General features: G+C 42.3%; 2 protein-coding genes across 4 annotated transcripts; one reads left to right on the top strand and one right to left on the bottom strand.

Annotated features, from left to right (window-relative positions):
- Positions 1-276: 276 nt before the first annotated feature.
- Positions 277-24,435, bottom strand: RTF2 (replication termination factor 2). Of its 2 annotated transcripts, XM_064729797.1 has the most exons (10): positions 24,325-24,423; positions 23,548-23,642; positions 22,835-22,928; positions 22,005-22,144; positions 20,526-20,604; positions 14,673-14,750; positions 5,707-5,820; positions 4,069-4,123; positions 3,886-3,969; positions 277-1,659 (listed from the first exon to the last, which is right to left on the bottom strand). In XM_064729797.1, exons 1-10 carry the CDS (start codon positions 24,391-24,393, stop codon positions 1,478-1,480), a joined length of 990 nt encoding a protein of 329 aa, XP_064585867.1. In that variant the 5' UTR covers positions 24,394-24,423; the 3' UTR covers positions 277-1,477. The 2 variants fall into 2 exon arrangements, with proteins under 2 accessions (XP_064585867.1, XP_064585868.1); XM_064729798.1 differs by lacking the exon at positions 14,673-14,750 and having other exon boundaries at positions 24,325-24,435.
- LOC135456119 (beta-1,3-galactosyl-O-glycosyl-glycoprotein beta-1,6-N-acetylglucosaminyltransferase 7-like) lies at positions 9,163-16,351 on the top strand. 2 transcript variants are annotated; one of them, XM_064729796.1, is made up of 7 exons: positions 9,163-9,482; positions 11,974-12,274; positions 12,900-12,992; positions 13,645-14,675; positions 15,088-15,183; positions 15,891-16,118; positions 16,282-16,351. In XM_064729796.1, exons 4-6 carry the CDS (start codon positions 13,700-13,702, stop codon positions 16,115-16,117), a joined length of 1,299 nt encoding a protein of 432 aa, XP_064585866.1. In that variant the 5' UTR covers positions 9,163-9,482; positions 11,974-12,274; positions 12,900-12,992; positions 13,645-13,699; the 3' UTR covers position 16,118; positions 16,282-16,351. The 2 variants fall into 2 exon arrangements, with proteins under 2 accessions (XP_064585866.1, XP_064585865.1); XM_064729795.1 differs by having other exon boundaries at positions 16,247-16,351.
- Positions 24,436-26,055: the final 1,620 nt, after the last annotated feature.

Here is a 26,055-nt window from a genome sequence, read left to right as displayed (position 1 = left end):
TGAGAAAATCAGAAGAAAAAGAGTTTCTATTATGGCCCAATGGGCAGGAAAACCTGGGACCAACAGCTTGCCTGATTTATCACTAATAAAGACAAATAAACTGAATATTATGTTTCTCTGTGTATTTTTAGCAAAGTATTAACTAAATCAAAAGCATTAAATAATTCCCTTTAGGATTTATAACTGCTGGAAGTAGAAGAAAAATGCAGTCCTATAAAATACAAATATGGTTTTAACATGTGCTGTCAAACAGAATTAAACTGCAAATAAAAACCCTACTATGGGACACCTTTAGTGCAGAAATTTCATTATCTGTAAGCAACAAATAACAAAGGATCATAATGAAAAGAATACAGAACAAAGCTGATCCCCAGCCATGCATACAAAATGTGCCTGAGTGCTTCCTGGAAGCTCCAGCAAACCTCAAACTGTTTGATGTGCTCACATCTCTGGGAAACAAAAAAATTCTTATTACCACCATAGAAATTCTGCAGCAAACCAATTTTTAATTATACCTATCAAAATAATAATAAAATCCCAGCAGTTTCATTCAAGCTGTTTGAATCATGGAGACCACCTATGCAAATATCAACAGAGCATTTGAATCTCCAGGTAACTACTGCCAATTATACAATGGGGACACTTTTAAAATTCTATTACAAGGATAATTAATCATTTTCACACACAAAGGTAACAAGGTAACATCATGCAGTGGTTTTTAAAGCCTCCTACTTCCTGCATTTCTATTCTGGTTAGCTTGTGCCAGGATTAGGAAAGCAGATTTCAATTTTAAAAGAGGGAGAGAGGAAAGTGAAGAAGTTGCAGCCTCCCCTCTGGTCATTCCATGTGGGTATTTTGGGATTCAGAGATGAACAAGGGAATATTCTGCTGCTAGAAACAGGCTACAGCAACATGGCCAGGGATGTTGCACAAACATTTTCATGACTGTGCTCTCATCTACTCTGTCAAAAGATAAATTATTTGAAAAAATCTGCAGAAGCTTTTAGAATTTTAGAGTTCTGCTGAGGGCCCAGTTGGCTTGACAAAAAAAAAAAAGAATGACATTAATGACATTATTTCTATTTTTGCTGTCAGAAAGTTACTGAGGGCTTGAATTCTGTAGTAATACACTGAAAGCTGTAATTACACAATTATTTTGTGGCACAAATGAACAAGAGGAGGAGAGCAGGAACTTCTCCTCTGAGGACACTGTGACTGAGTATAACACCCAACTGGGAGGAGAAAAGGAGAATTTTTGTGCAAAAATTCCAACATTTCAGAATGAAATCTGCTGCTGCAGCATGGATTCTGCTGGTCTGCTTCATATTCCCCAGGAGCTGCAGCTGACACAGGTTCTCCAGCTATGACCAGGTTTATAACCAGCTCACAAAGAGGAATTGCAGCACAAAAGTTCTGCACAGAGGGAGCCATGGGGAAGGAGGGAAGGAGGGAAGGAGGCAGGGTGCTCCTCATTGTTTCAGAAATAGTAAGCTGTGTGAGTAACCCAGTTGGAACACTCCTCCTTGGAACGTTTCGCTGAGCTGTGAGTTGTAAAAATAGATTTGTAAGCCTCAGACTTGTCCTCGCTGTCTGCAATGGATCTCTTGGTGCTGCTGGAAGCTTTATTGACTTTTCCTGGGACTGCTGGGTTTCCATTCTCTGAGGGGAAAAAGGAACACAAAGAAGCACGACAGCTTATGATGGAAAAAGGTGGTTCAATAAAGATGAAAAACAGTGTTTGAAAATTTAAATATATGCATTTTTCAGCTCTCTCATAAATATCTCCCATAACTGGATGCAACAGCTTTTAGAATTCACACTCAAAATAGATTTAGAAATCTTGAGAGAGGAATTCTGCAAATCTCTTGCACTGCAATTCAGAACTGACAACATTAATTCCTCCAAGTGAAAAATGCCTGATGAGCTCTGGTCTTTAGCCCTCACAGCCTGCAGTGCTGTTTGGAAATCAGCTCCCAAATGCCCAAAACTGAGTTTGAGCCACACCTTTCCCCAGGGAACCCCTCTGCTCCCTTCATTCTCTGCAAAGTTATGACCAACAACAATGCTCTGCATCATGTGGTGTCTGCAGTGGGGAAATGCCCATCCTCTTTCCTCAGACCATTTCTCTCAGTGTATTTTATCTCCTGCTACATAAAAATCCTTTTTTGTTTTTACTATTTCATCTCCCAAATTGCAGGATGGTGTTTGAAAAAGCCAAGTCTCTGGTGAAGAGAAATGAATGCAGAAATTCAACATCCTGAGTCAAACTCAGGCACAGGGGCTCCCAAGAATTGGATGTGCAACCCTAAATCCTCACAGAATTTGGTGTGCCACCTCAAATCCTCACAGAATTAATCCCAAATCCTCACAGAATTGGATGTGGAACCCCAAATCCTCACAGAATTTGGTGTGCCACCTCAAATCCTCACAGAATTAATCCCAAATCCTCACAGAATTGGATGTGGAACCCCAAATCCTCACAGAATTGGGTGTGCCACCTCAAATCCTCACAGAATTAATCCCAAATCCTCACAGAATTGGATGTGGAACCCTAAATCTTCACAGAATTTGGTGTGCCACCTCAAATCCTCACAGAATTGGATGTGCAGTCCGAATCCTCACAGAATTAATCCCAAATCCTCACAGAATTGGATGTGGAACCCCAAATCCTCACAGAATTTGGTGTGCCACCTCAAATCCTCACAGAATTAATCCCAAATCCTCACAGAATTGGATGTGCAACCCCAAATCCTCACAGAATTGGGTGTGCAACCCTAAATCCTCACAGAATTAATCCCAAATCCTCACAGAATTGGATGTGCCACCCCAAATCCTCACAGAATTTGGTGTGCCACCTCAAATCCTCACAGAATTAATCCCAAATCCTCACAGAATTTGGTGTGCCACCTGAAATCCTCACAGAATTGGGTGTGCAGTCCGAATCCTCACAGAATTAATCCAATCTACAGAATTAATCCCAAATCCTCACAGAATTGCATGTGCAACCCTAAATCCTCACAGAATTGAGTGAGCAACCCAGAAATTGTGTGTGCAACCCCAAATCCTCACAGAATTAGGTGTGCAACCCCACAATTGTGTGTGTAAACCTAAATCCTCACAGAATTAGGTGTGCAACCCCAACAGAAACAGTTTCCAAAAGCACTTTTTTCTTTTACACCCTCAGAAAATAAAAAAATTCATTAATATTAATAGAATTACGAGGTTGCTCAACAGCCAGGAGCAATTCTCATCAGCTGGGATGAAATATTTTTACAAGCCTCTCCTGTATAAAAGCAGACAGTAGAGGGCAGGTCAGGCATTGCTGATGGAATTTCAGCTTCTCCCAGTTTATCTACAGATCATCATTCTCAGATTCTTCCAATTATTCTGATTTTTTAAGGTACAGGGTTTAATTCTTCCCACAGAAACCTCAGACTTTAAAGATGTACCTATTCTGTTTGAAAATATCAGTCTGGGGACATTAAACAGCAGAATAAATAAATATTAAATAAAGAGAAGGGACCACTCTTTGGATTTAAGGCTGCTGTAGGTTCATCAGTTCATCCCAAAGTTCTATTCCAGTGTTCTCAAGGTCCCACAGCAAATCAGCAGGTAAAACAGAGGATTAAAAGTTAAATAATCAGGGGTTTTAAACAAAATTCATTCAAATAAAATGCCATAGCATAGTTTTTGATCAACTGTACATCAGGAAACTGCAAATTCTCCCCCACTACATCACAGCCAGGCAAACAGACACAGCAAACCCAAGAGTGTGTAAATAAGAATCTCCAATTTCATTAAGTCAAGTTCCCAACTTAAAACAATATTAGAATGACATAAACAAGCAAATCTGGCCCCATTTTCACATCAGGATTAACCACCAACCTGAACTTTTGGTGAAGATTATCTGCCTGCTTTCCCCAGAGCTGGAATTGACACAATCCTTTCCACTCTTAGCTTTTGAAGGACCTGGAGAATTTAAATAAATAAATAAATTTTAAAAAACAGAAAAATGAAATCCTGACAGCTTCAGGACTCAGAAGGTGAGACAGAATTTGAGAATATCACCTGCAGAGGGCTCTTGCTGAGAAGCTGCTGCTGCTGTCTTGCCTTTCTTTGATTTCTGAAACAACACAAGCAGAAATCTGTACAGACTGAAAGGAGAAAAACTCCCAATTCATATTTGATAGACACACAATTGAATTCAGAACATTTTTATTTCTTACCCAGTAGAACTCTTACTTCCACATTTTTTGTATTATTTCTACATGGAAAAAATAATTATCTTGAGAACCCTGCAGTTACATTAAAGAAAACTATGCAGGACAAAGTTGGATTTGTCTGGATTTAATATTTTGGGTTGTATACTTTGAAAGGGGGGTGTGTTATTATCATAAAATAGAGGGGAAGGGAAGGGAAGGGAAGGGAAGGGAAGGGAAGGGAAGGGAAGGGAAGGGAAGGGAAGGGAAGGGAAGGGAAGGGAAGGGAAGGGAAGGGAAGGGAAGGGAAGGAAGGGAAGGGAAGGAAGGGAAGGGAAGGGAAGGAAGGGAAGGAAGGGAAGGAGGAAGGAAGGGAAGGGAAGGGAAGGGAAGGGAAGGGAAGGGAAGGGAAGGGAAGGGAAGGGAAGGGAAGGGAAGGGAAGGGAAGGGGATAACAGCACCAGGACAGTGAGAATTGTGCTGCCACTGGTGCTGGGGCTCCCAGGCCTCAGAAGTGCAGGGACAGCAGAGCAGGTTCCAGCTGCAGGGACCAGCTGGGACACCAAACTCACCACCTGAGGCTGAGAGATTTGCAAATCCTATCCTGTAATTCCCCACCAACCAAACAAATCCCATTTGCATCCTCCCCCAGGGCACACAGAGTCCCAGGAGCAGGGCACGGTGTCCCTCTGTGCTGCCACCCTAAAGCCACAGCTGCCCTGCACACTCAGGCACTTTGCTGGGCAGAAATTGTGGGCAGCATCACCTCCCAGATTATTCAATATCATTTGCTCCAAAGCTACAGGTGCTTTTTAGGGCCCTGTTTCTAAAGAAAACCAATGCAACCAACCACTCACTCATCTGCTGAGATCTGCTACAGTCTAGCAGCAAACTATAAATTGATTTTTTACCCCCAACCTTTAACTACCAAGTACTGAGGGAAAAAAAAGAAAAAACCCTCTGAACAGACACCATGAGATTATCACTTTTATTAGAAGTCATCAGACATGAGATGCAGAGACTGTGAAAAACAGGAAGCAGAGCAGCAGGATTTTTATGGAAAAGCATCCTTTTGATGTATTGCCCAGGCCCAGAGATGCTGCACTGGCACAGATGAATAAAGCCCCTGTGAGGAGGAGGAATCATATGCTCCCCAGCAAGCAAACAAGCATTTGTTTGAAAACAAACCAGGGAAATATTTGCATGGCAAAATCGAGGGATGAAACCTCCATCTCAAGTCTCAGAGGCTGAAAGCATCAGATTTATGATTTATGGTTTATGTTCCTGAGATCCAGCTAAGTCTGAGCACCCTGAGCTGAGTCAGCACCAAAGGTTTGTAAATTCCTCCATCTTTATAAAGATCAGCAAATCTAAGAGCAGATTCGTTGCAGACAAGAATTCTTTCCATTTTATAATAAATTATAATTATATAATAAATACAATTATATAAAAAGATACAAATTGAATTAGATAATAAATAATATTAAATAATGTATAAAAATCTCACCTTTTCCAATTTACTTTTAAGTCTTCTTTCCTCCATCCTTTTCTTCAGAATTTCCACATCCTCTTTATTACCATTAAGGACAATCACATCTTCCTCTTGAAAGGGAACACCACACTTCATGAAAGAAAAGAAAGGACAAAATTGGATATTTCTTTTTCTGTCTCCTCTCAACAACACTCTGAACTAAATATTTTATTTTTGTATTTTCTTTTCATGGTTTCCTTGTTTTACTGGCACAAACGTACTTGAAAGTATTCCTAATTAGAATGGACTCAATTTACTGAATCCCACAGCTAAAACCCGAAAGTACTCTCTGATTTTTAGTTATGAATGCATCTGATAAAGACCTGGATGCCATTCTGCTCTTGAATTTGTCTTTCACCTTAGATAAGAAATAAAAACTGATGGGAACAAAGGTGTTATTCCTCCACATGTGGAACAGACAGAAAATTTTTCTCTTCAACTGGTAGACAGAAAAACATGAAGGGTTTTTTTATTTGGGTTTGTTTGGTTGTTTGTGTTAATTTTACTGTGGGAATAAAAAGGAGTCATAAAAGCAGAATAATTCATTACCCTTGCCTTGCTGCCTCACTGGATTGTATCACAGAGACCATACCCTTATCTGATTTATCAAACACTCCCAAGTTTCCAACTACTTTCATAAATTAATCTGGATAATGGCTGTAATGTGCTCTGTGTACCTCCACACGTTTCATGGCTGAAGGCACAAATGTTTTCCTGAGCACATTTGCAATAATTTGATGTACCAGCCCATTGACCATGATGTTTTCTTGTCTAAGATCTCAATTTGCTTTTTTGTTTATTTGTTTTTGTTTTGGATTTTTTTTTTGGGGTTGTTTGTTTGTTTTTGGGTTTTTGCTTTTTGCTTGGTTGGTCGGTTTTGGGTTTTGTTTTTCTGTTATCTTGTTAAATGCTTTCTATTAATCTGCAAGATTAATTTATAATCCTATCTCTGCCATTACTCTCCTTTTTCTAAGTGAAGGTTTAGAAAGGTTACTGCTGTATTTGCAGGAGGAATTAAACAAATGAAAGGACATATGGGCAGGACTTTGCTCAAGTGCTGAGCACAGCTTCAAAAATGAACCTGAGACTGAGAGGAGAGCCAGGGTTAGAGAGAGGCACAGCAGGCAGGAAGAGCAAAAGTCACACCCAGGAAATGGGGGAGTAGCTCATATTTCTCCATTTCTACTCATGGAGAAATCCCAGCCTGGGCTGATCTCACACTTGGGAGTGAGAAGAAAAAAAAACAAGAATTTCCGTCCAAAATCAAGAAATTGATTGTCAAAATTGAAAGTCAAATCAAGAATTGAAGAAAAGAATTTCAGTCTTCATTCTGTGACAGAAGCTGGCAGCTGACTTGGCTCTAAAGAAGCCCCACAAATTCCTTTATAGAAGCCCCACAATTTCTTTTCTAGGGTGGTTTCCTAACACAGCATTTTTCAAAAACGTTTCGTCAGCAGACTAATTCCATTAAATGTTGCATTTTTAAAAGAGCAAACAAATTCAGGTTCCCTTCTGGAAAACACAGGCTGAATTGTTCAAAACTGAAAAGTATTTACAAGAAACAAGGAAATGAGGACAGTGTTCTTTCCATTCCCTGAAAAAAAAAAAAAATTTTGCCATGACAACATTGGATTATGTCAGAGACCATACCCTTCCAAACATCTTAATGAGATAAAAAGCAGAAAGAAGTTTCAGTTCTGCAAATTCAGATGTTTCTTCCTTCAGATCAATTAATTAAGGTCTTGGGGCAGATGTTTCTTTTGTGATATCACAGGGTCTCCTCTGCTGTGCCTTGTTTATCTTGGGCCTTTAAATATATATGAAGGTACCTGCTGTAGTTCTTAGCACCTTGAATAGAGGACATTCCTAAATGACATAGTTTTTATCTTTCTTAAAGTATAAAATACAAGATTTTTAAAATAGTAATGAACTCTTAATTTAAGACTTCTTCCTGAATTCTAGAGTTTTACAGTTTCAGCTGCCTAAGACAAGAGTTGTACATTATTTCTTGCTGTAAATACATTGACTCATTTATTTTTTTATAGCATCTAAAATGTAGTTCTGTGCATGACTACTCCTGTCTTAATGTAACACAAATAAACAACAGGCAGATATGTTTTCATATCTAAATATTTACACCAGTGTCACTGCCTGGTGTCTTCAGAGGAACCTAAAGGCTCTTTCCCACATTTTAACAGTGAATTCCTGCATTTCTCCTGAACATAACCATTACCAGGAAATGCAAAATTCCCACCAGGACATGGGACATGGATGGCCACAACCTGAGTGTCCCTCTTCAAACAGGGACATTTAGGAGAAGGATTGATCATCTCACTGTTCATCTCCCAGCCACACAAGCTGATGTATTAAAAATTATTCTTGCTTGCCACATTTAACTAAAACTTGTTTTAAGAGAGAGAATTTTCCAGAGGTTTAGCCATTAAAAGTTCAGGAGTGTAAGATTTGCTGAACATGTTTTGTTTTTTTTTTTAAAAATGTCACCTAAGCCAGACATGCAATGGGTCAGGGAGCAAAGGACAAGTTGGAGCAGTGGAAATTTCCCACCTAGTCATTCACAGAATGTGAACTTCCACTCAGGAGCTGCAGCATTTGCTTCCAAACCAGTTCAAGAAAAAGCCTCAATTTACAGAGTTTCTCTTAAAATCAGTGATAATTTTGTACCTGTCATACCTGCAGCTGTGCCTTAACTTACTTTGAGGTTTCCTGTTTATTTCTGACCAACATGCTATTTTTTCAGGACATTTCCTCCCAATCTCAGCACATTTAAGCTCAACTTTCCGCTTATTAAAGAACTTTTAAAAGGCTGTAACAGCAAACAGTGTGTGTGGGAAGGTTCAAAGGAATCTGCTCCACAGCACAGCAAACCTTTCTGCCCCAGAGAACACACAGGGTTACCAACTCCTGGTGCATTTCGAGTTGTGGTTTTACAATTCGGGGTCTGCCCTTGTTTGTTTGCTTATCTAGCTTTTTGTATCAGCTCTTTTCATTTTCCTGGCCCAGCAGGGCTGCTCCTGTGCTGACAGAAGCGTTCAGACACAGCAGTCACACCTAAACCTCCTCCTCATCTCCTCACCCACCAGGGCCAGACGCTGTTCTGCAGAAGGGCCAGCAGTTCCAATCAAACCCTTTTTTTCTTATCTCAGGGCTTGATCTCCGTTTTGCACAGGCTGTTACATTTATAAGAGGCACTCACATTGAATTCTTTCGCTGACTTACACTTTAATTCTTTCTATCTCCCGCTAAGCCGCTTCTCCCAAGTGAGGTCTGTGCTTCCAGGAGATATTTCTCTTTTCATGAGAGATCCTTTTCAAGGAGATTTATTCTCTTTTCAGCAGAACCGGAAAGTTTCGGCAGGCGAACAGTTAAGGCCAGGGGGAGGAGGAGGAGGAGGAAGAGGAGGAGGCGGAGGCAGCTCGCGGTGCTGCAGCCGCAGCTCGGGGGGCTCAGGTGGGACAAGGGGGCACACACAGCGTTGTTCCAGCTCTTCAGTGATATTCCCAGCCCTGTGCAATATTCCCAGCTCCTGGATAACATTCCCAGCTCCTGGATAACATTCCCAGCCCGGTTCCGGCTCTTGTGCCGGGAAGGCAGCAGCGTTCCCGGACAGCACTGCGGGATGGAGCGCTCCGTTAATGGTTAACGGCACCGCCAGCCCTGCTGAAGGACAGTGAGCCCCAAAATCATCTTTTTTATTATTATAATTATTATTATGCTGCCGTCTCCTGGACCAGGTAAGGCTGCATCACTTGCTTCTTGCTTTTTCCTTATGTAAAGTGGTCATTTTACTGAGAAAACGCTGCGCCAAGCTTTGCACTTCCTTTCCTTCTTTACGAAGGATGGAGGTCATTAGTGCTAATTGTATTCTAAAAATCACAGTATTTATGCAACTTATTATTTTTACAGCTCTAGGACTTAAGGGTTTAAGTAGCTTGCATTGTTTTTGTTTTAAATTACTGTGAGGTCAAATGCACAAGGGGAAAAAAACGTAACAGGAAAAGAGGAAAAATAGCAAAGACAAACACTAAAACTTCATCAATTGGCTGTATGTGCAAATTACGCAGTGTTTTTAAATAATGATTTAAATAACTGGGTTTGCTGGAGAACTGTTTTTACTCAATGCATCTCAAAGTCCAGAAGCAGACTCCATGTTCTGACCCCCTTTTAAACAAAAAACAAAGCAGTGGGAAAAGCGTTTAAAAGAACTGATTTTAACATTCTAAAAAGGATTGAATTAGTCTTCTCTTGTTTATAAAATGTCTACATTAATGGCTGCGTAAATACCTTTCAAACAAAAAAAAAATCAGCTGTAAAAAAGTTGAAATAAGTATTTAATGCAGTATTTAATGCTTTTTCAGCATTTCATTAGTAGATGAAGCATTCCCAAGTCATTTGTCTCACTAAATTACAAGGTCATCCGAAGCAAACTTGATCTAAACTTTAATATTAGGCAAAAGCAAAGAGCACAGAGAAACCAGAATGTTTCAAGGTGCAGTGATGCAGTTCTAAGTGCAATGGCAGGAGAAACAGCAAAAAGCAAAAGGAGTTGTTACCACAAAAGGCACAGTGTGTGCTAATGGGGTCTCCATTTCACAGCCTTTTCCAGTCATCATCATAATTCCCCTTTCCTCTAGAGTTTACTTTGTTAATTGAGATGGAGTATCGTAGGCTTACAGCAATTTTCTGTAAAGCCATGTCCTTAAAAGCATCCACAAAAGTGCTTGGAAATCTCTGCTGTTTTTTCTGTTATTCCAAGAATGTCACACACTACTTGCAGGAGTTTTAAAAATTCATACAGCTCTAGATTTAGAAAACCTGTGCACAAGGTAAGAAATGCTGAGTTTCAGAGGCATTCTGCTAACAGAAAATCCTTGTCATGGCACTCTTACATAATGAGACTCAAGGGCAGGACAGTCCCAGCAGGCTCACTATGGACAGTGGACATTCCCAACAGGATCTCTTGCTCCTCAAGGAAATTTGGGATAAAAATCCTTCCAGCAGACAGGGCTGAGAGAATGCTGCTAAACAACAAATTTCATATCCAGTGGCACTGACAGCTGCAATTCCAGCTCTGAGTCTGGTACCAAAAAGCTTTCATTCCATAATATCCTCCCGAGGCTGAAAGATGTCAAATGTTCTTGCAGTTCCCCATAAACATGTTAACACTGCAGAGGAATTGCTGCCTCTTACCTGATTATGGGCTGTTTGTGTACTTTTATGCTGCCATAAAAATACAGTTTCTAGATGTCAAACAGTCCAGTAGGAAAAAATCCATGGTAAGCACTTAACAGCCTGAAAAGCCCCAGAAGCTATTACTTGCAGGGTAATAAAAATTCAGGGGTATGAAACAAGCAGCTTACAGCTTGACTCTCTGGAATTACACTTTGCAACCTGTCCAAATTGTATTTAAGGGAAAAAACCTGCCAAGCACCTTCATTCTGGACAGGTTCAGAGAATATTCCAGGTTGGAAGGGACCCACGAGGATCATTGAGTTCAACCCCCAAGTAAATGATCTGTACAGTGATGAACCCACAATCTTTTATATTTAATCAAGTATAAAATCCTAAATATTTTTACAGTTGTCTGCTGTTTTTAGTGTAATTCTTGTATTCAGAATGAACCTTCCCTGTGACACCCCAGAGATCTCATGACATTTGCTAATTCAGAGGAATCTCAATGTTCCTCCTGCCAATTTTTCCCTCAGAATAAAGAGTTTGTCCAAGTTCAGCTCTGTTAGAACCCTAGCTGCTGAGAATTTTAAACTTTCTGTACTACCAGATACTGGCCCCTAAGACAACACTACATTTAACCTGAAGCTGTGAGAAAGCTTCCAAAATTAAATAACAGAACTAAGATTCTAAGTGTGTCGTTTGAATAGAAGTGTGTAATATCACATAGTAGAAAACTTTAAAATTTAGTAATATAAACTAAAACTTTAAAATATAGTAATATATATAAGGCAAAATAGAAGTTTTAGAGCAGAAGGTGGTCCTTCTTCATATTCTTCTTTACCTTCTTCTTCATAAGTTTAACTAATATTGTGTAATGAGGGTAATTAGGGCTCCACAGAAATCAGTGTTTTCCCCAAATCCAGCCCCTGGGTATGAACATCATGGTCCTCAAGAAACCCCTGTGGGCTCTGGCACAGAGAGGATTCTGTGAAAATGAAATGAATGGATTTAACATCATTTTTAATGCAGAAATGCTGCTTTTTCCCCTTGCAGTGGCATCCCTGCTCTCCTGCTTTCTGCACAGCACCCAGAGGCTGCCAAGGACCTGATTTTCCGCAGCGTTTTGCTGGGGTGGATGGAAGGCTCCCATCAAGGTTGTTTACCCAGTCCATGGATCCCTGAGGAGCTGCAAGGCTGAAATCCCCTCCTGGGAGCTGCTGCCTCCTGCTTGGCTTGGAGCTGCCTAAAGAACATCCCAGGAAATGCAGGAGCCCTGCACCTAACAGGCAGCTCTGCTCTCTGCAATGGCACTGGGAAGGAGGCACCATTCCAGCATGAAATCCAGGGCATACCAGTAAGGAGAAAAAGATAAATACATTCTTTCCCAACAGCCTAACAACATCTTAAAAATGTGGGAATAAGGAGGGTCCCTTCCCTGGGTTCAGTTTGGTTTCTTGATGCTTTTTGAATTTCATGTCTCGTTGCTGCTTTAACTACAATGCCCTCTTTATTTGCAAGCTTTTCCTGGTTTTTTTATTAAACAAAAGTATTTTCCACTTCTTTCTAATGAAAACCTCGAGCCTTCTAACCACAGCAGCCATAAAAATACAGTTTCTAGATGTGACACAGTCCAGTAGGAAAAAATCCATGGTAAGCACTTAACAGCCTGCAAAGCCCCAGAAGCTATTACTTGCAGGGTAATAAAAATTCAGGGGTATCTTTATAAAAAGAAACTATCTTTATAAAAAGAAACTATCTTTATAAAATTCTGGTTTTCTCTGTTCCTGTGTAAAGCCAAATACTTCATGATTTTGACAGCTGCAACATGTAAAATATTTCAATGCAAATTTTGTTTAAAAAAAAGAATGGAATGAAAGAGAAAATTAATTACCTTTAAAATAAAATTAAAATATTTTAAAAAAATTAACTATTGAGCTCAATGGGAGTTGATGGACCTTCTCCTTGGTATTTTTCTCTAGAATTTTGAGCTTCAAGGATAAAGACTTCATGTAATTGCTGTGGGATTCAGGACTGCTACACTCTCATTCTTCTGACTGTTCAACAAGGCAAAGGTAAGGAAAAAACCACATTGGAAAAACTCCTGTGCTAATACTGCTGTAAATTGGTTATCTCAGAATGCCAGTACTGGCATTGTGTCCTTATCTCAGGGTATGCACAAATACCAAAAATAAGAAATGAGTGTTGTCCCCTTGTTCGGTTTTCCAAAGCTCAAATACAAAGATGTCAGAGGAAAGAAAAAATAAAAATCTCAGAGTCAGAAACATTAGCTGCCTTTATAAGGATAAAACCCAGTGTATTTCATGGATTACGTTTTAGCCTCTTCCTTCTGTTTATTTAATAAATTTTCTGTTGATTTAATTTACTGAATTCTGATCCTCTGGCAGAACTTCAAGTTTCCCAGGCCTTGAGGAAATCTCAGCAGCAGCTGCTGAGCACAGGGAGCTCCCACCTGAGGGGCTCAGACCTTGGTCAAGCAGTGAAGAATTCAAAGCCATTTTGGGTCCTTTTGTACCATTTTGAGATCATTTTGTCCTGGAAAGACAAAATTCCTGCCTTGTGGCTCTGCATTCCCAGGGCTGAGTGCTGAGTGGGCACACACAGTTCCTCCTGGTAGCAATCCCAACGTTTATAAATGCAGCACTGATGTGGCATCTATTAAAAAAATAAACAGTTTTTTCCCCTCTATCTCACTTTTTCTTTCAGATGATCTGAATGTTTAATTGGACTATGATAAGAAGACAGGAGCTGGGAGTAAAAGATGAACCCACTTCATGCAAAGAAATCCAGATTTTTAGTGTGTGTTGCTGCCTGCATGTCCATCTACACCTTCATTTACCTAATGGTTCCACTTTATGATGAGTCAGATGAGCAAAAATTCCAGGTCAAAAGAGCAGAGTGTGGTTTTTACCCCGATGAACTTTGCTCTGCTCTTTTTGTGGGGAAACCTGCAGCCTCTAAAATTGGAAACTTTTGTCAGAAGGCCTACCAGCCCAAAGCCCTCAGCTGCATTCAGACTTCCTGCAGCTGCTCCACAGTGCTGAAGACTCTGCATTTTATCACCAGCCCACTGTCAGAGGAAGAAGGAAATTTCTCCTTGGCATACATTATTACAATTCACAAGGAGCTGGAAATGTTTGTGAGGCTGCTAAGAGCTATTTATATGCCTCAGAATATTTACTGCATCCACATTGATGAAAAGTCACCCAGAGGTTATAAAACTGCTGTACAGAACATCGTTAACTGCTTTGAAAATATTTTTATTTCCTCCAAAAGAGAACACGTTGTTTATGCAGGGTTTTCAAGATTACAAGCTGACATTAATTGCATGAGAGACCTCGTTAACTCCAAAGTTCAGTGGAATTATGTTATTAATCTGTGTGGCCAAGATTACCCCCTGAAAACAAATAAAGAAATCATAGAATATATCAAAACCAAGTGGAACGGGAAGAACATCACCCCTGGGATAGTGCAGCCCCTGCACGTGAAGCACAGGACAGAGGTCAGCTACAGGGAGTTTGTGCACTCGGGGGTGCCCTACGTGTACCCAGCCAAGGTCAGGAAGGCTCAGCCCCCACACAACCTCACCATCTATTTTGGCAGTGCCTATTACATCCTCAGCAGGGCCTTTGTGCTCTTCACCCTCAGTGATGCCCGGGCTAAAGCTCTGCTGGAGTGGTCCAGGGACACCTACAGCCCTGATGAGCACTACTGGGTCACCCTCAATCGATTACCTGGTAAGAGTTGGGTATTTCTGCTGCAAATAAACCCAGCAGGGCAGGGAGAGGCTGTGAGCTCGGAGCTGAACAGCTCTGAAAGGCAGAAATAAAATAATTCCTTCAGCTTTGCTGCTGCCCCTTTGAAAAGTCATCTCTGGTGGCTGAGAAACAAAGTTTGATTGCAGGAAATGGCTATGTCAGTGCAGACCAGGAGTTGGAAAAATTCTGGTTAACAAGTTTTTTGCTGCATGAAAGCTTTTGCTCTCAAGAAATTTTAAAAAGTGATAATACTGAGAATGATACCTGTTCTTATGACATAAATATCTGCAAGTAAATACTTAATGTGACTGCAGTTAAGAAATGTCCAGCAGTGAAAATTTCCCCTGTAATAAGCAGAAAAGAATCTTATCAGAGCCTTTTGTTTTGAAAGATGCTCCAGGGGCTACACCCAATGCAGGCTGGGACGGAGACCTAAGAGCCATTAAATGGAAAGATCAAGAAGGGCTCTCACACAAAGGCTGCAAAGGTAACGTCAGGTTTGATCATGAACTTAAATTTCATTCACTGGTGAGCGTTAATTGATTACATATTATTTAAAGCAGCTGTTAAATGTGCCTCAGTGTTCATTTATAATTTATTTTGGAAGTGTTAAATAAAACAAGGCACCCTATAAATTACTGCAGTATATCCAACTGAAGAGATTTTGATATATATGTTATATTAATATATTAGTTACATATTTTATATATTTTGAGATGAGCACAGTATCCATCCACTGACAACCCTTCTTTCAGCCCCTAATTATCAATGCACTAATTTGTCTGATCACTTCTCAGTGGAGGGGCTTTACCTGACAAGGATGTTTGTCAGGAACTTTTATAAATATTGGCTTGAATCCCTTCAATCTGAACAACAATAAGACAGAATAGTGCTGGCCACATGGAAAGCATGCAGAAATAATTAAAATCCCCAAGTGTGCAAGCTGTGCCCGGGTGTGATTGAGCAGGGAATCCCAGTAGGAGCTCAGAACATCTGATGCCCACCCACAAGATTTTATTGAGCAGAGCAACATGGCAGGGAAGCAGCTGGAGGTAACAAACATCTATTTATGTAAAACACAAATATTCTAAATGTCTTTATAAATTGTGGCATTACCCAAAGGTGAAAAACTTTTAAAAAACGCTTCCGTTCATCTTCCCGCTGCTGCCACACCTCTGTGATTTATCTCTGCAGGTTATTACGTCAGAGACATCTGCATTTACGGCCTGGGGGACCTGCAGTGGATTATTGAGTCCCCCCACCTGTTTGCCAACAAGTTTGAGGCCGGCAGGGACCCGCTGGCCCTGGAGTGCCTGGAGCGGCGGCTGCGGCTGAAATCGCTGCGCCAGGCGCGGGTGCCCATCGAGCAGCACTGGCGCCTGCAGGAGCACAGCCCCTTCAACATGCAGCTGGATGTGTGAGGCAGCCCCTCAACATGCAGCTGGATGTGTGAGCACAGCCCCTCAACATGCAGCTGGATGTGTGAGCCAGCCCCTTCCACATGCAGCTGGATGTGAGCCAGCCCCTCAACATGCAGCTGGATGTGTGAGCCAGCTCCTTCACAACATGCAGCTGGATGTGTGAGCACAGCCCCTTGGACATGCAGCTGGATGTGTGAGCACAGCCCCTGGGACATGCAGCTGGATGTGTGAGCACAGCCCTTGACATGCAGTGGATGTGTGAGTGTGAGCCAGCCCCTGGACATGCAGCTGGATGTGTGAGCCAGCCCCTTGGACATGCAGCTGGATGTGTGAGCCAGCCCCTGGGACATGCAGCTGGATGTGTGAGCCAGCCCCTCAACATGCAGCTGGATGTGTGAGCACAGCCCCTTGGACATGCAGCTGGATGTGTGAGCCAGCCCCTTCAACATGCAGCTGGATGTGTGAGCACAGCCCCTTGGACATGCAGCTGGATGTGAGCCAGCCCCTGGACATGCAGCTGGATGTGTGAGCCAGCCCCTTGGACATGCAGCTGGATGTGTGAGCACAGCCCCTTGGACATGCAGCTGGATGTGTGAGCCAGCCCTTGGACATGCAGCTGGATGTGTGAGCCAGCCCTTGGACATGCAGCTGGATGTGTGAGCCAGCCCCTCAACATGCAGCTGGATGTGTGAGCCAGCCCTTGGACATGCAGCTGGATGTGTGAGCCAGCTCCTCAACATGCAGCTGGATGTGTGAGCCAGCCCTTCAACATGCAGCTGTGTGTGTGAGCCAGCTCTTGGACATGCAGGGATGTGTGAGGCAGCCCCTTGGACATGCAGCTGGATGTGTGAGCCAGCTCTTGGACATGCAGGGATGTGTGAGGCAGCCCCTTGGACATGCAGCTGGATGTGTGAGGCAGCCCCTTGGACATGCAGCTGGATGTGTGAGCACAGCCCCTTGGACATGCAGCTGGATGTGTGAGCACAGCCCCTTGGACATGCAGCTGGATGTGTGAGCCAGCTCCTTGGACATGCAGCTGGATGTGTGAGGCAGCCCCTTGGACATGCAGCTGGATGTGTGAGCCAGCTCTTGGACATGCAGGGATGTGTGAGGCAGCCCCTTGGACATGCAGCTGGATGTGAGCCAGCCCTTGGACATGCAGCTGGATGTGTGAGCCAGCCCCTCAACATGCAGCTGGATGTGTGAGCCAGCCCCTCACAGCAAACAGCAGTAAATGTGGATATTCACAGCCACAGCTTCTCTGTGCATCCAGGGTAAAGCACAATCCTGCACATAAATGGGTTTATTTATTCCCATAGCAATGGGTTCATTCCCAAACAATGCCTGAATTCAAGGGGGGGGGAAGTTCATCGTTCATTAAGTGACTTGTTTAGCTGGAAAATTAATATTCCTCATGTTCACAGCCAAAGCATGAAAATAATAAAATGGAAGCAGTGACTGAACAAATAAAAAATATGGGGAAATAACAAATTCAGTCTTGGCCACTGAATGTCTCGTGAAATGTTTTGAATACTGAAGTTGATGCTAAAATTTCAGAGGTTGTACAGAAGTGACAAGCAGCCCATGCCACTGGGGGGTGAGGGGTTGTTTTTGTTTCCCAGGGCCAGCCACATCCTTAATTTCATTTTGTAGCATGGCAACCTCACTGCTGCCCTTCTCCTAATGACAGAAGGATCCTGCAGCACATGTTTATCTTTATCTCCAAGTCTGTTCTGAGTCTCTGCAGGAGTTTAGGGCAAGGAGACAGGGAAAATGTGAGGCCAGGGATTACAGGAAAACTGAGCAAAAAGCCATTTTTCAAATATTTTTCCATCCCTGACTGAGAGAAGCAAAGATCCTGCAGCAAGTGCAGTAACACCTGGACAACTCAATTGATTAAAAACTGCAAACTATTAATAAAAATTAAATAAACAAAAAATTTTAAAAGGAGCAATTTCAATGCAATCTTCAATATCCACCCAAAACATCCCCGAGTTTTTACAAGAAAACTGGCTACAGATTGAGCCTATTCTCAAAAAAAATCAAATGACCCAGCAACAAGACATGAAAGTTCCTTGTTCCAAACTTATTCCCAGGTTGCTGGAACTTTACTCCTCATTTTCCCACACAAGTTTATTGGAAACATCATTTCTGCAAATGAACTTTAACCTAAAGAAAGGCCAGCTGGTCCCTATTTATTTACAAACTCAACCCAAAGCCCTGTGCTGGGTTTCATGGATAATCCAGGACTTATCCTGAGGCTAAATATTTCTGGAGATAGTTTTTTTTTATGGAGGGAAATAAAGCTAAAAAAGAAAAGGAAAATAAAAGCCAGGCACATGTTCATGCTGAGCTTGTCGAGAGTCTCTCTCCAAACCATGACTGAAGCTAATGAGTGTCTGGCATGTACTAATCACTGCAATATTCATAATTAATTTCTCTCCAGTCCACTGTGGGGCACTGCCAGCATTTATCCACTCCATGATGTCTTTTAAAATGAGAATAGAAGGTTCCTTATTGCCATCAGTGCAGCAAATCCAGTCTCCAGCTTTCACCCCTGGCACCACTACATAGAAAAATTGTTGTGCATCACTTGCAAATTGAATTAAAATGAAAAGTTCAATAGCCAGGCACTGTGTATCATGGGCTCCTTTTGCAGAAACTGAACCAGGCAAAAAACCTGCACAAAAAAGCCTCTGAAAATACAATTTTGGTATGACTTGGAAATGTCTTTGCAGCATGACCTTCTTCGCTTAAAGGATTTTGGATTTGAAACAAAATTTTAGGAAAATCATCATTAAACCATTCTCAAGTAATAAGAAATATTATTCAGCTCATTATTGTGATTACATGACCACATCACCTTGAAACACACATGGAAAGCTTTCATGAATTCTGGGTTATTATGTTAGGAGTTTCTCAATCAGACCTCAGCAAATATTTGTTAATTTGGTGCCCTAGGAGCAGAAAGTTCCAAAGTGAGCCAGGAACCACTGCTGCACACCCAGCTCTGCATCTGACAGCCGTGGCATAAATTCAGAAAAGCATAAATTCATATCTAAATTTCAGAAAGCTTCATATCTAAATTAAACCTGGGCTTAAGTGTTTGATATGGCACAGAGCTGAATATTTAGGGCACTGGTTCAAGTCTGTGTTTATTTGACTCTGAAAACAAGTCCAAAATAAACTTTGGAGGGATCCAAGAAAGTACATTTGAAATGTAATCTTTGATTACATTTTGGAAAGTTAAATGTAACTTTCAAAGTGACCCCCAGGACTCCAGCACCAATCCCAGAACCTCATTCCTGTCCCCACACACTTCTAACATATTTTACATCCATAGGAACTTCTTTATCAATTATTTCTAGAAGAATCTTTCTGAATGTTATGAAGAATTTCCAGCTCCATGCTAAATACTCATTACTGAAAAAAAGGCCAGGGAAAAATAGGTGAGATTCATTTGGTTTTTATAAAATGATCAGACTGGGCAAACCCTGGACAAAACATCTCACTCCTGAATTTTATGCTCTGGTTACACCCATCCATCAACAAAAATTTAGATGCAAACAAAAAAACCCTCATTAAAAATAAATGAATATCTGCCAAGAGGAAACAAAGCCATTAGGACAAAACAAAATGAGCATTGAAAGCAGCAATATGAGATTAAACCTTACAAAATTCAACAATTTACCAAGACAAAAGTGTTTCCTTCCCAGGTCTTGTTTAATATAAATATATTCTATATTTTATACAATATCAGGGTGTTCACAGAAATTAAATAACTGCCCAATCTTGCTGATAATGAAAGTAGTGATAGGAAAAAAGGGCATTTGCTCATTTTATCATTGTCCTTAGCTACAAAAAAACCTGTACCATGAGATCAGCTATGTGAAATTAGGTCAGTATTTTCTACAATAATTTATAGAACTGCTGAGAATTCTACAAAGTTGGCCCCACCCAAAAATAACAAAAAAAGCAATGCCCAATGTTCTCAGAAATACAAAAATTAACCAGAACATAGAACCAGTTTAACCACAGAACAGGTACTGATAAAACACGAGCCATGTGCATTCAGGAAGAAAAAATTACCAATCAAACAAAACTCCCAAACCAAACCAATCACCCTTTTAAGAACTGAAATTAGTACCAAATATTGGGGAAAAAGTAGTTACTGCACAATTGAACTCTGAGAACAAAAATACTCACTTTTGTCATTATTTAGAATATGATTTTAATTACAAACTCCATGAAGATACACTTAAGGCCATCATGGAACAGAACTTTCACAAGTTCCATTTCAATTTGCATACTGAGATTAAAAACTCCCTTTTTAGAGCAGCAAATGCAATTGTATAAAGACACACAAAACACACATGGCCCAGCTGCTTCCACAGCTGGCAAAACTCACCTTGTGACAAACTTCTGCTTTGATTTCCTTGAGAGCACGCTCAGAGAACACACAGCCACAGTTCCTCAGGAAGCAAAACCTGCCAACAAAATACAACACACAATCATTTTTGGGGAGTTAAGAGAGATCTGTGCAGTGCTGGCAGGTCACAGCCCACCTTCTTTACAAGTTCTTGCACCTAATTAAATTATCAGCATAGTTAAGTGGGTAATTAATTTATTATTAATTTGCACAATGTAAAAAATGAATGAAAAGTATTGGCTACATTAAACCTCAATAGGTATTTTGATTTTTTATCTTGAGTATCTCCTGGCTAATCCCTCTCTGGAGGATGAAATTCTTTGCAACCATTAGCTGTGAACTCCTCCTCTTCTCATCCCTCAGGTGACACAGAAGTTGCTGCTCTGCCCCAACCAGGCTGTGAGGAAATCTCCTGCCCCAGAGCAGTAAAATACAGATTTATTTAAAATGCAGGGCTGGGACAGAGAATCCATCTGCAGTCTGATCCTGACACAGGGAGAGACAGAATGTGAGGAAAGGCTGGGAAAGCTGGCATTGTTCACCTGGAGAGGAGAAGCTTTGGGGTGAGCTCAGTGTGGCCCTGCAGGGCCTGGAGGAGCCCCAGGAAAGATGGAGAGAGGAGGATGGAGGGACAGCACCCAGGGAATGGCCTCAAACAGCCAGGGGGCAGGGATGGATGGGATACTGAGCAGGAATATCCTTGCCCAGAGCAGCTGTGGCTGCCCCTGGATCCCTGGCAGTGCCCAAGGCCAGGCTGGATGGGGTTTGGAGCCCCCTGGCACAGTGGGAGGTGTCCCTGCCAGGGCAGGGGTGGCACTGGAGGAGCTTTAAGGTCCCTCCCAACCCAAATCAATCCATGATTCCAACTGCTTGGTGTGACTCCAAGGGAGGTCACATCCCATCTCCTGTGCTTCAGCCCCCAAACAACCTTTAGGCATTTTCCTCTGCCAACACTGCCCTTTCTCCTTCATTACACATCTCCATTCAGGAAAATATTAATTTTATCTTTCCTCTTAAATATACCATGAAAGAACACCCAGAAGCCTCTTGAGCTCTGAAAGTTCAAGCTTTAAAGCTAAATACTCATTACTGAAAAAAAGGTCAGGGAAAAATATGTGAGATTCATTTGGTTTTTATAAAATGATCAGACTGGGCAAACCCTGGACAAAACATCTCACTCCTGAATTTTATGCTCTGGTTACACCCATCCATCAACAAAAATTTAGATGCAAACAAAAAAACCCTCATTAAAAATAAATGACTATCTGCCAAGAGGAAACAAAGCCATTAGGACAAAACAAAATGAGCATTGAAAGCAGCAATATGAGATTAAACCTTACAAAATTCAACAATTTACCAAGACAAAAGTGTTTCCTTTGCCAGGCAGACATTCCCCCCCAGCCCTGGGTTAATTCCCAGGCAGTTTCCCTGCTCTGGGTGCAGCTGGCAGAGCCTGACCTGTGCCTGCCGTTCATCTCCAGCCCCACCACGGGGCAGATGAAGCGTGCAGCCTGCAGGTCGTCGTACTTGTCCCCCTTGATGCTCTCCTTGTCCCCACACCAGGCTGGGTTATCCACCAGCTGCAGCTCTGTCACGTTCTGCAAAGGAAAAACACAAAACCTGCAGCAGAAACAGGAGGGCAGTGCTGGGGGCACAGCTGGAGTGCTGTGCCAGCCCTGGGCCCTCAGTTTGGGAAGGATATGGAGGGGCTGGAGAGGGGCTGGGAGCACAAACGCTGGGAGGAAGCCCTGAGGGAGCTGGGGGTGCTCAGCCTGCAGGAAAGGAGACTCAGGGCTGCCCCCAGCACTCTGCAGAGCTCCTGAAAGGGGCCTGTGCTCAGCTGGGCTGGGCTCTGTCTGCAGCAGCACTGACACAACCAGCCAAGGGAAATTTAGGCTGGATTTTAGAAAAAGGTTTTTTTCCAGAAAGGTGATAAAGTCCTGCAATGGCTGCCCAGGGAATGAAACATCCCTGGGTGTGTTTAACAAAGCCTGGATGTGGCACTGGGTGCCAGGGTTCAGTTGAGGTGCTGGGGCTGGGCAGGACTCAATGATCTGGAAAGTCTCTTCCAACCTGGTCATTCTGGGAATTCTGTGAAACCTTGAGCTTTTTTCCCTGTGATTTCTGAGCCATCCTTATAACAATCCTTAACATTTTTGCCGTTGTGTTTTGTTGTTTGAACACTTTAATCCACAGTGGGAGCACAAGCAAATGGAGATTTTTCAGCATGACTCCCAAATTTAACTTTTTGTTTTAACTTCTCACCAAGTTAAACACAAGGTGTTTACCTTAATGCTTTTGATATGGGATGCAGATTCCATGGGGGTTTTATCAGGGGATTTGTCCAACAAATACTCAATGATGGCATCTTTGTTGTACAGCCTGGAACAGAAAAATCCCCGGGGTTATATTGGGTTGCCACAGTGTTTTGTACTTATAATTTTACATTTATAACTTTAATTTATTCTATATTTTTATATTTAAGTAATTTTACTATATTAATATAATGCTATAATATATAATTAATATTTAATACACAACATTAAAATTTGTTTTAATATATCTGTATTAGATTTATATTATTTAATTTTGTATTTATAATTTTCTATCTATAAGTTTAATTATTAATAAACTTAATTAAATAATTACTCAATTAAATTAAATTATATAATAAATTCTATAATTCTCTATTTAATTATTTTAATATGCTAATATAAAGTTATAATGAAATATATAATATATTAACATAATGTTACATTATATAATTAATATTTAATTATTACATTATTACTACATTAAAAATGATTTCGATATATTTAAAGTAATTATATATTATTTAATTTTGCATTTAGAATTTACACTTAAAACTTTAATTGATTTTATATTTTCATATAAAATTACTGAAATATATTTTACTTATTTTTTACAGCATTATTTAACGTTGTATTTAGGATTTATAATTTTTATTTGAACTCCTGAGGAGTCCCTGGCACATTCCCACCTGCCCAGCTCACAGGCCACGATGGGCCGGCGCAGCTTCTCCTGGCTCAGGGCACAGTAGAACCACCTGGCCACCAACTCAGCAACTTTGTCAACCTGCAGGGAGAAAAACACTCATTAGTTTAAAAAATTGTAAATTATTTAAGCATAAAATCAGCTCATACGTGAAGCATTCATCAACCCCCAGGTTTCTTACCAAACCTGCTTTGTGCACTCAGAGTTAATTCATAAAATAACTTCAGCCAAAGATTTTGGTGAAATTCCTGATCAGTTCTCCAGCACCTCCCTGGACATTTCCATTGTCTGACCCCTTTCCATGGGGAAATTCCTGCTGTGCCCACCCTGAGCTGCCCTGGGGCCGTTCCCTCTGCTCCTGTCCCTGTCCCCTCCTGGCAGGGAACTCCAGAGAGGGAAAAGATCCCTGGGGATCCTCCTGTGGTCCAGGTGAGCCCCTTCCCACTCCTCAGGAATTCTCCATTCCCTTCCCACTCCTCAGGGATTCTCCACTTCCCTCCACTCCCAGGGATCTCCTTCCCTTCCCAGCTCCCAGAATTCCATTCCTCCCAGCCCTCAGATTCTCCATTCCCTTCCCAGCTTCCTCGGAATTCTCCATCCTTCCACTCCTCGGAATTCCCATTCCTTCCCAGCTCCCAGATTCTCCTTCCTCCCACAGACCAGGCCGCCTGAGCCGCCACCAGCGCCACACTAACACAGGGGCCCCGGGCCGGGCCTCCCCGTCCCCGCAGCCCCTCAGCCCTCACGGATATCCCTCCCGGACCTTCTCGACTTTGCGGGGTCCCTTGACCAGCTCGTGCCGCTTGGGGATGGTGCCGCCATCGCATCCCATGGCGCTTCCGGGTTCTCCTTCCTCGCGCACTTCCGGGTACGCCTATCCATTTCCGGCGCACGCCAATGACGCTGTTGCCTAGCAACAATCACTTAGCGGCGCTAACTGTTGCTTAGCAACGAGCGGCTGGGGGCGTGGCCTTGATGCCTGGGCGGGGCGAGGCGGGCGAGCCCATCGTGGCGGGACCGGGGGTGTGCGGAACGTTCCAACTCAGCGCGGGGGGGGAGGGGGGTGTTCCCAGTGCCCTTCCCGCCCCTTTTCCGCAGGTTTATCCTTTATTTTTATGAGGAAATCGCCCGGGACAGCCATTTCGGGAGGATTTCCGGCCAAACCAGGCGCTCCCGGCGCGGTGCGGGCTGGCGGGGGCGCTGAGGAGGCGCGTCCCGCGGTACCGGAGCGAGTTTAACCCACAGGAATTCCCTGTGGGGTGCGAGCGCTGCCCCGAGTGCGGTGTCGCGATATAGTGACCCATGTCGGCGATAAATCACTCGAAAACAGGGGGGGGGACAAGGAGAACCATGCTGAGGGGACAGCGGGTCCTCGGGGCTGCTCACACCGTGATTGTCCCTTGTGAGGGCGGACACCCAGCAGCAGTAAAATAAATTAATTAGAACCACAATTAGCGCGGGTGTAGCCCCGAGATACCGCAGTGTCTCTGTCACACCCTGAAATTTTTATGTCCAGCAAATTAAGGGATAAAATTTAAAAGCTGCACAGGCCGAGGCTCTGAGGGCTGGGCTGGAGCCCCCAGCAGGGAACAACATCTCCTGTCCAGCTGCCCAAAGCCTCTGCACCTTTAGTGATTATTTATTTAGAAATAAATGGGTTTTTCTCAGCTGGATAAGTGCTCTGAGCTCCAGGCTGTGACAAGAGGATGGTGTGCTCCCTGTGGATTTATCAGAGTCAGGGCTTCTCCCAAAGTTTCCCTCTGTGCTCAGGTACCAGCCTGGTGCATTTCCTATTCACCAGACTTTGTACTGTGTTACATTTGTTAAAACAAAAAATTAGCTTTGCAGCTGTTAAAAAAAACAACAAAACAACCCTGTAATTAAAACCTTTGAGTAAAGTCCTCAGGAAACAATCGCTATTGGGATATCATAAGTTACAGAACATTGTGCAGCTACATTTAAAGACACTTTACAGGAATAGAAAAAACAATTGAAAATACATTTATCAGACATACATAGAGAACAAAAATTAAGAAATCAGTCCAATAATCAGCAATTTTTGCTCCAATACACAGCAAGCATTCCCACCCGGCCACTGTGACAATGACATTTCCAGGCAGGATGTGAATAGTGGAGAAGAAAGTGCAGATTTAATTCTGCATTAGCTGCTGTGGGGATCTTCAACTGCAGTGGCACTGAGGGAATTCTTGATGGGAATTCTGAGTCGGGGGATGTTCACCTGCTACCAGGGAGTTCTTGGAGGGAATTCTGAGTGTGGGGAGATCTTTACCTGCCCTGGCACCCAGTAAATTCCTGGTGGGAATTCTGAGTGAGGGGATCTTCACCTGATACCAGGGAGTTCCTGGTGGGAATTCTAAGTGGGGAATCTTCATCTGCTACCAGGGAATTCCTAGTAGGAATTCTGAGTGGGGATCTTCACCTGCACTGGCACGCAGTGAATTCCTGGTGGGAATTATGAGTGAGGGGATGTTCA

Source organism: Zonotrichia leucophrys, chromosome 20, assembly GCF_028769735.1.
Source record: "Zonotrichia leucophrys gambelii isolate GWCS_2022_RI chromosome 20, RI_Zleu_2.0, whole genome shotgun sequence".
NCBI classification, from domain to species: domain Eukaryota; kingdom Metazoa; phylum Chordata; class Aves; order Passeriformes; family Passerellidae; genus Zonotrichia; species Zonotrichia leucophrys.
This window is presented reverse-complemented; position numbering and strand designations above follow the sequence as displayed.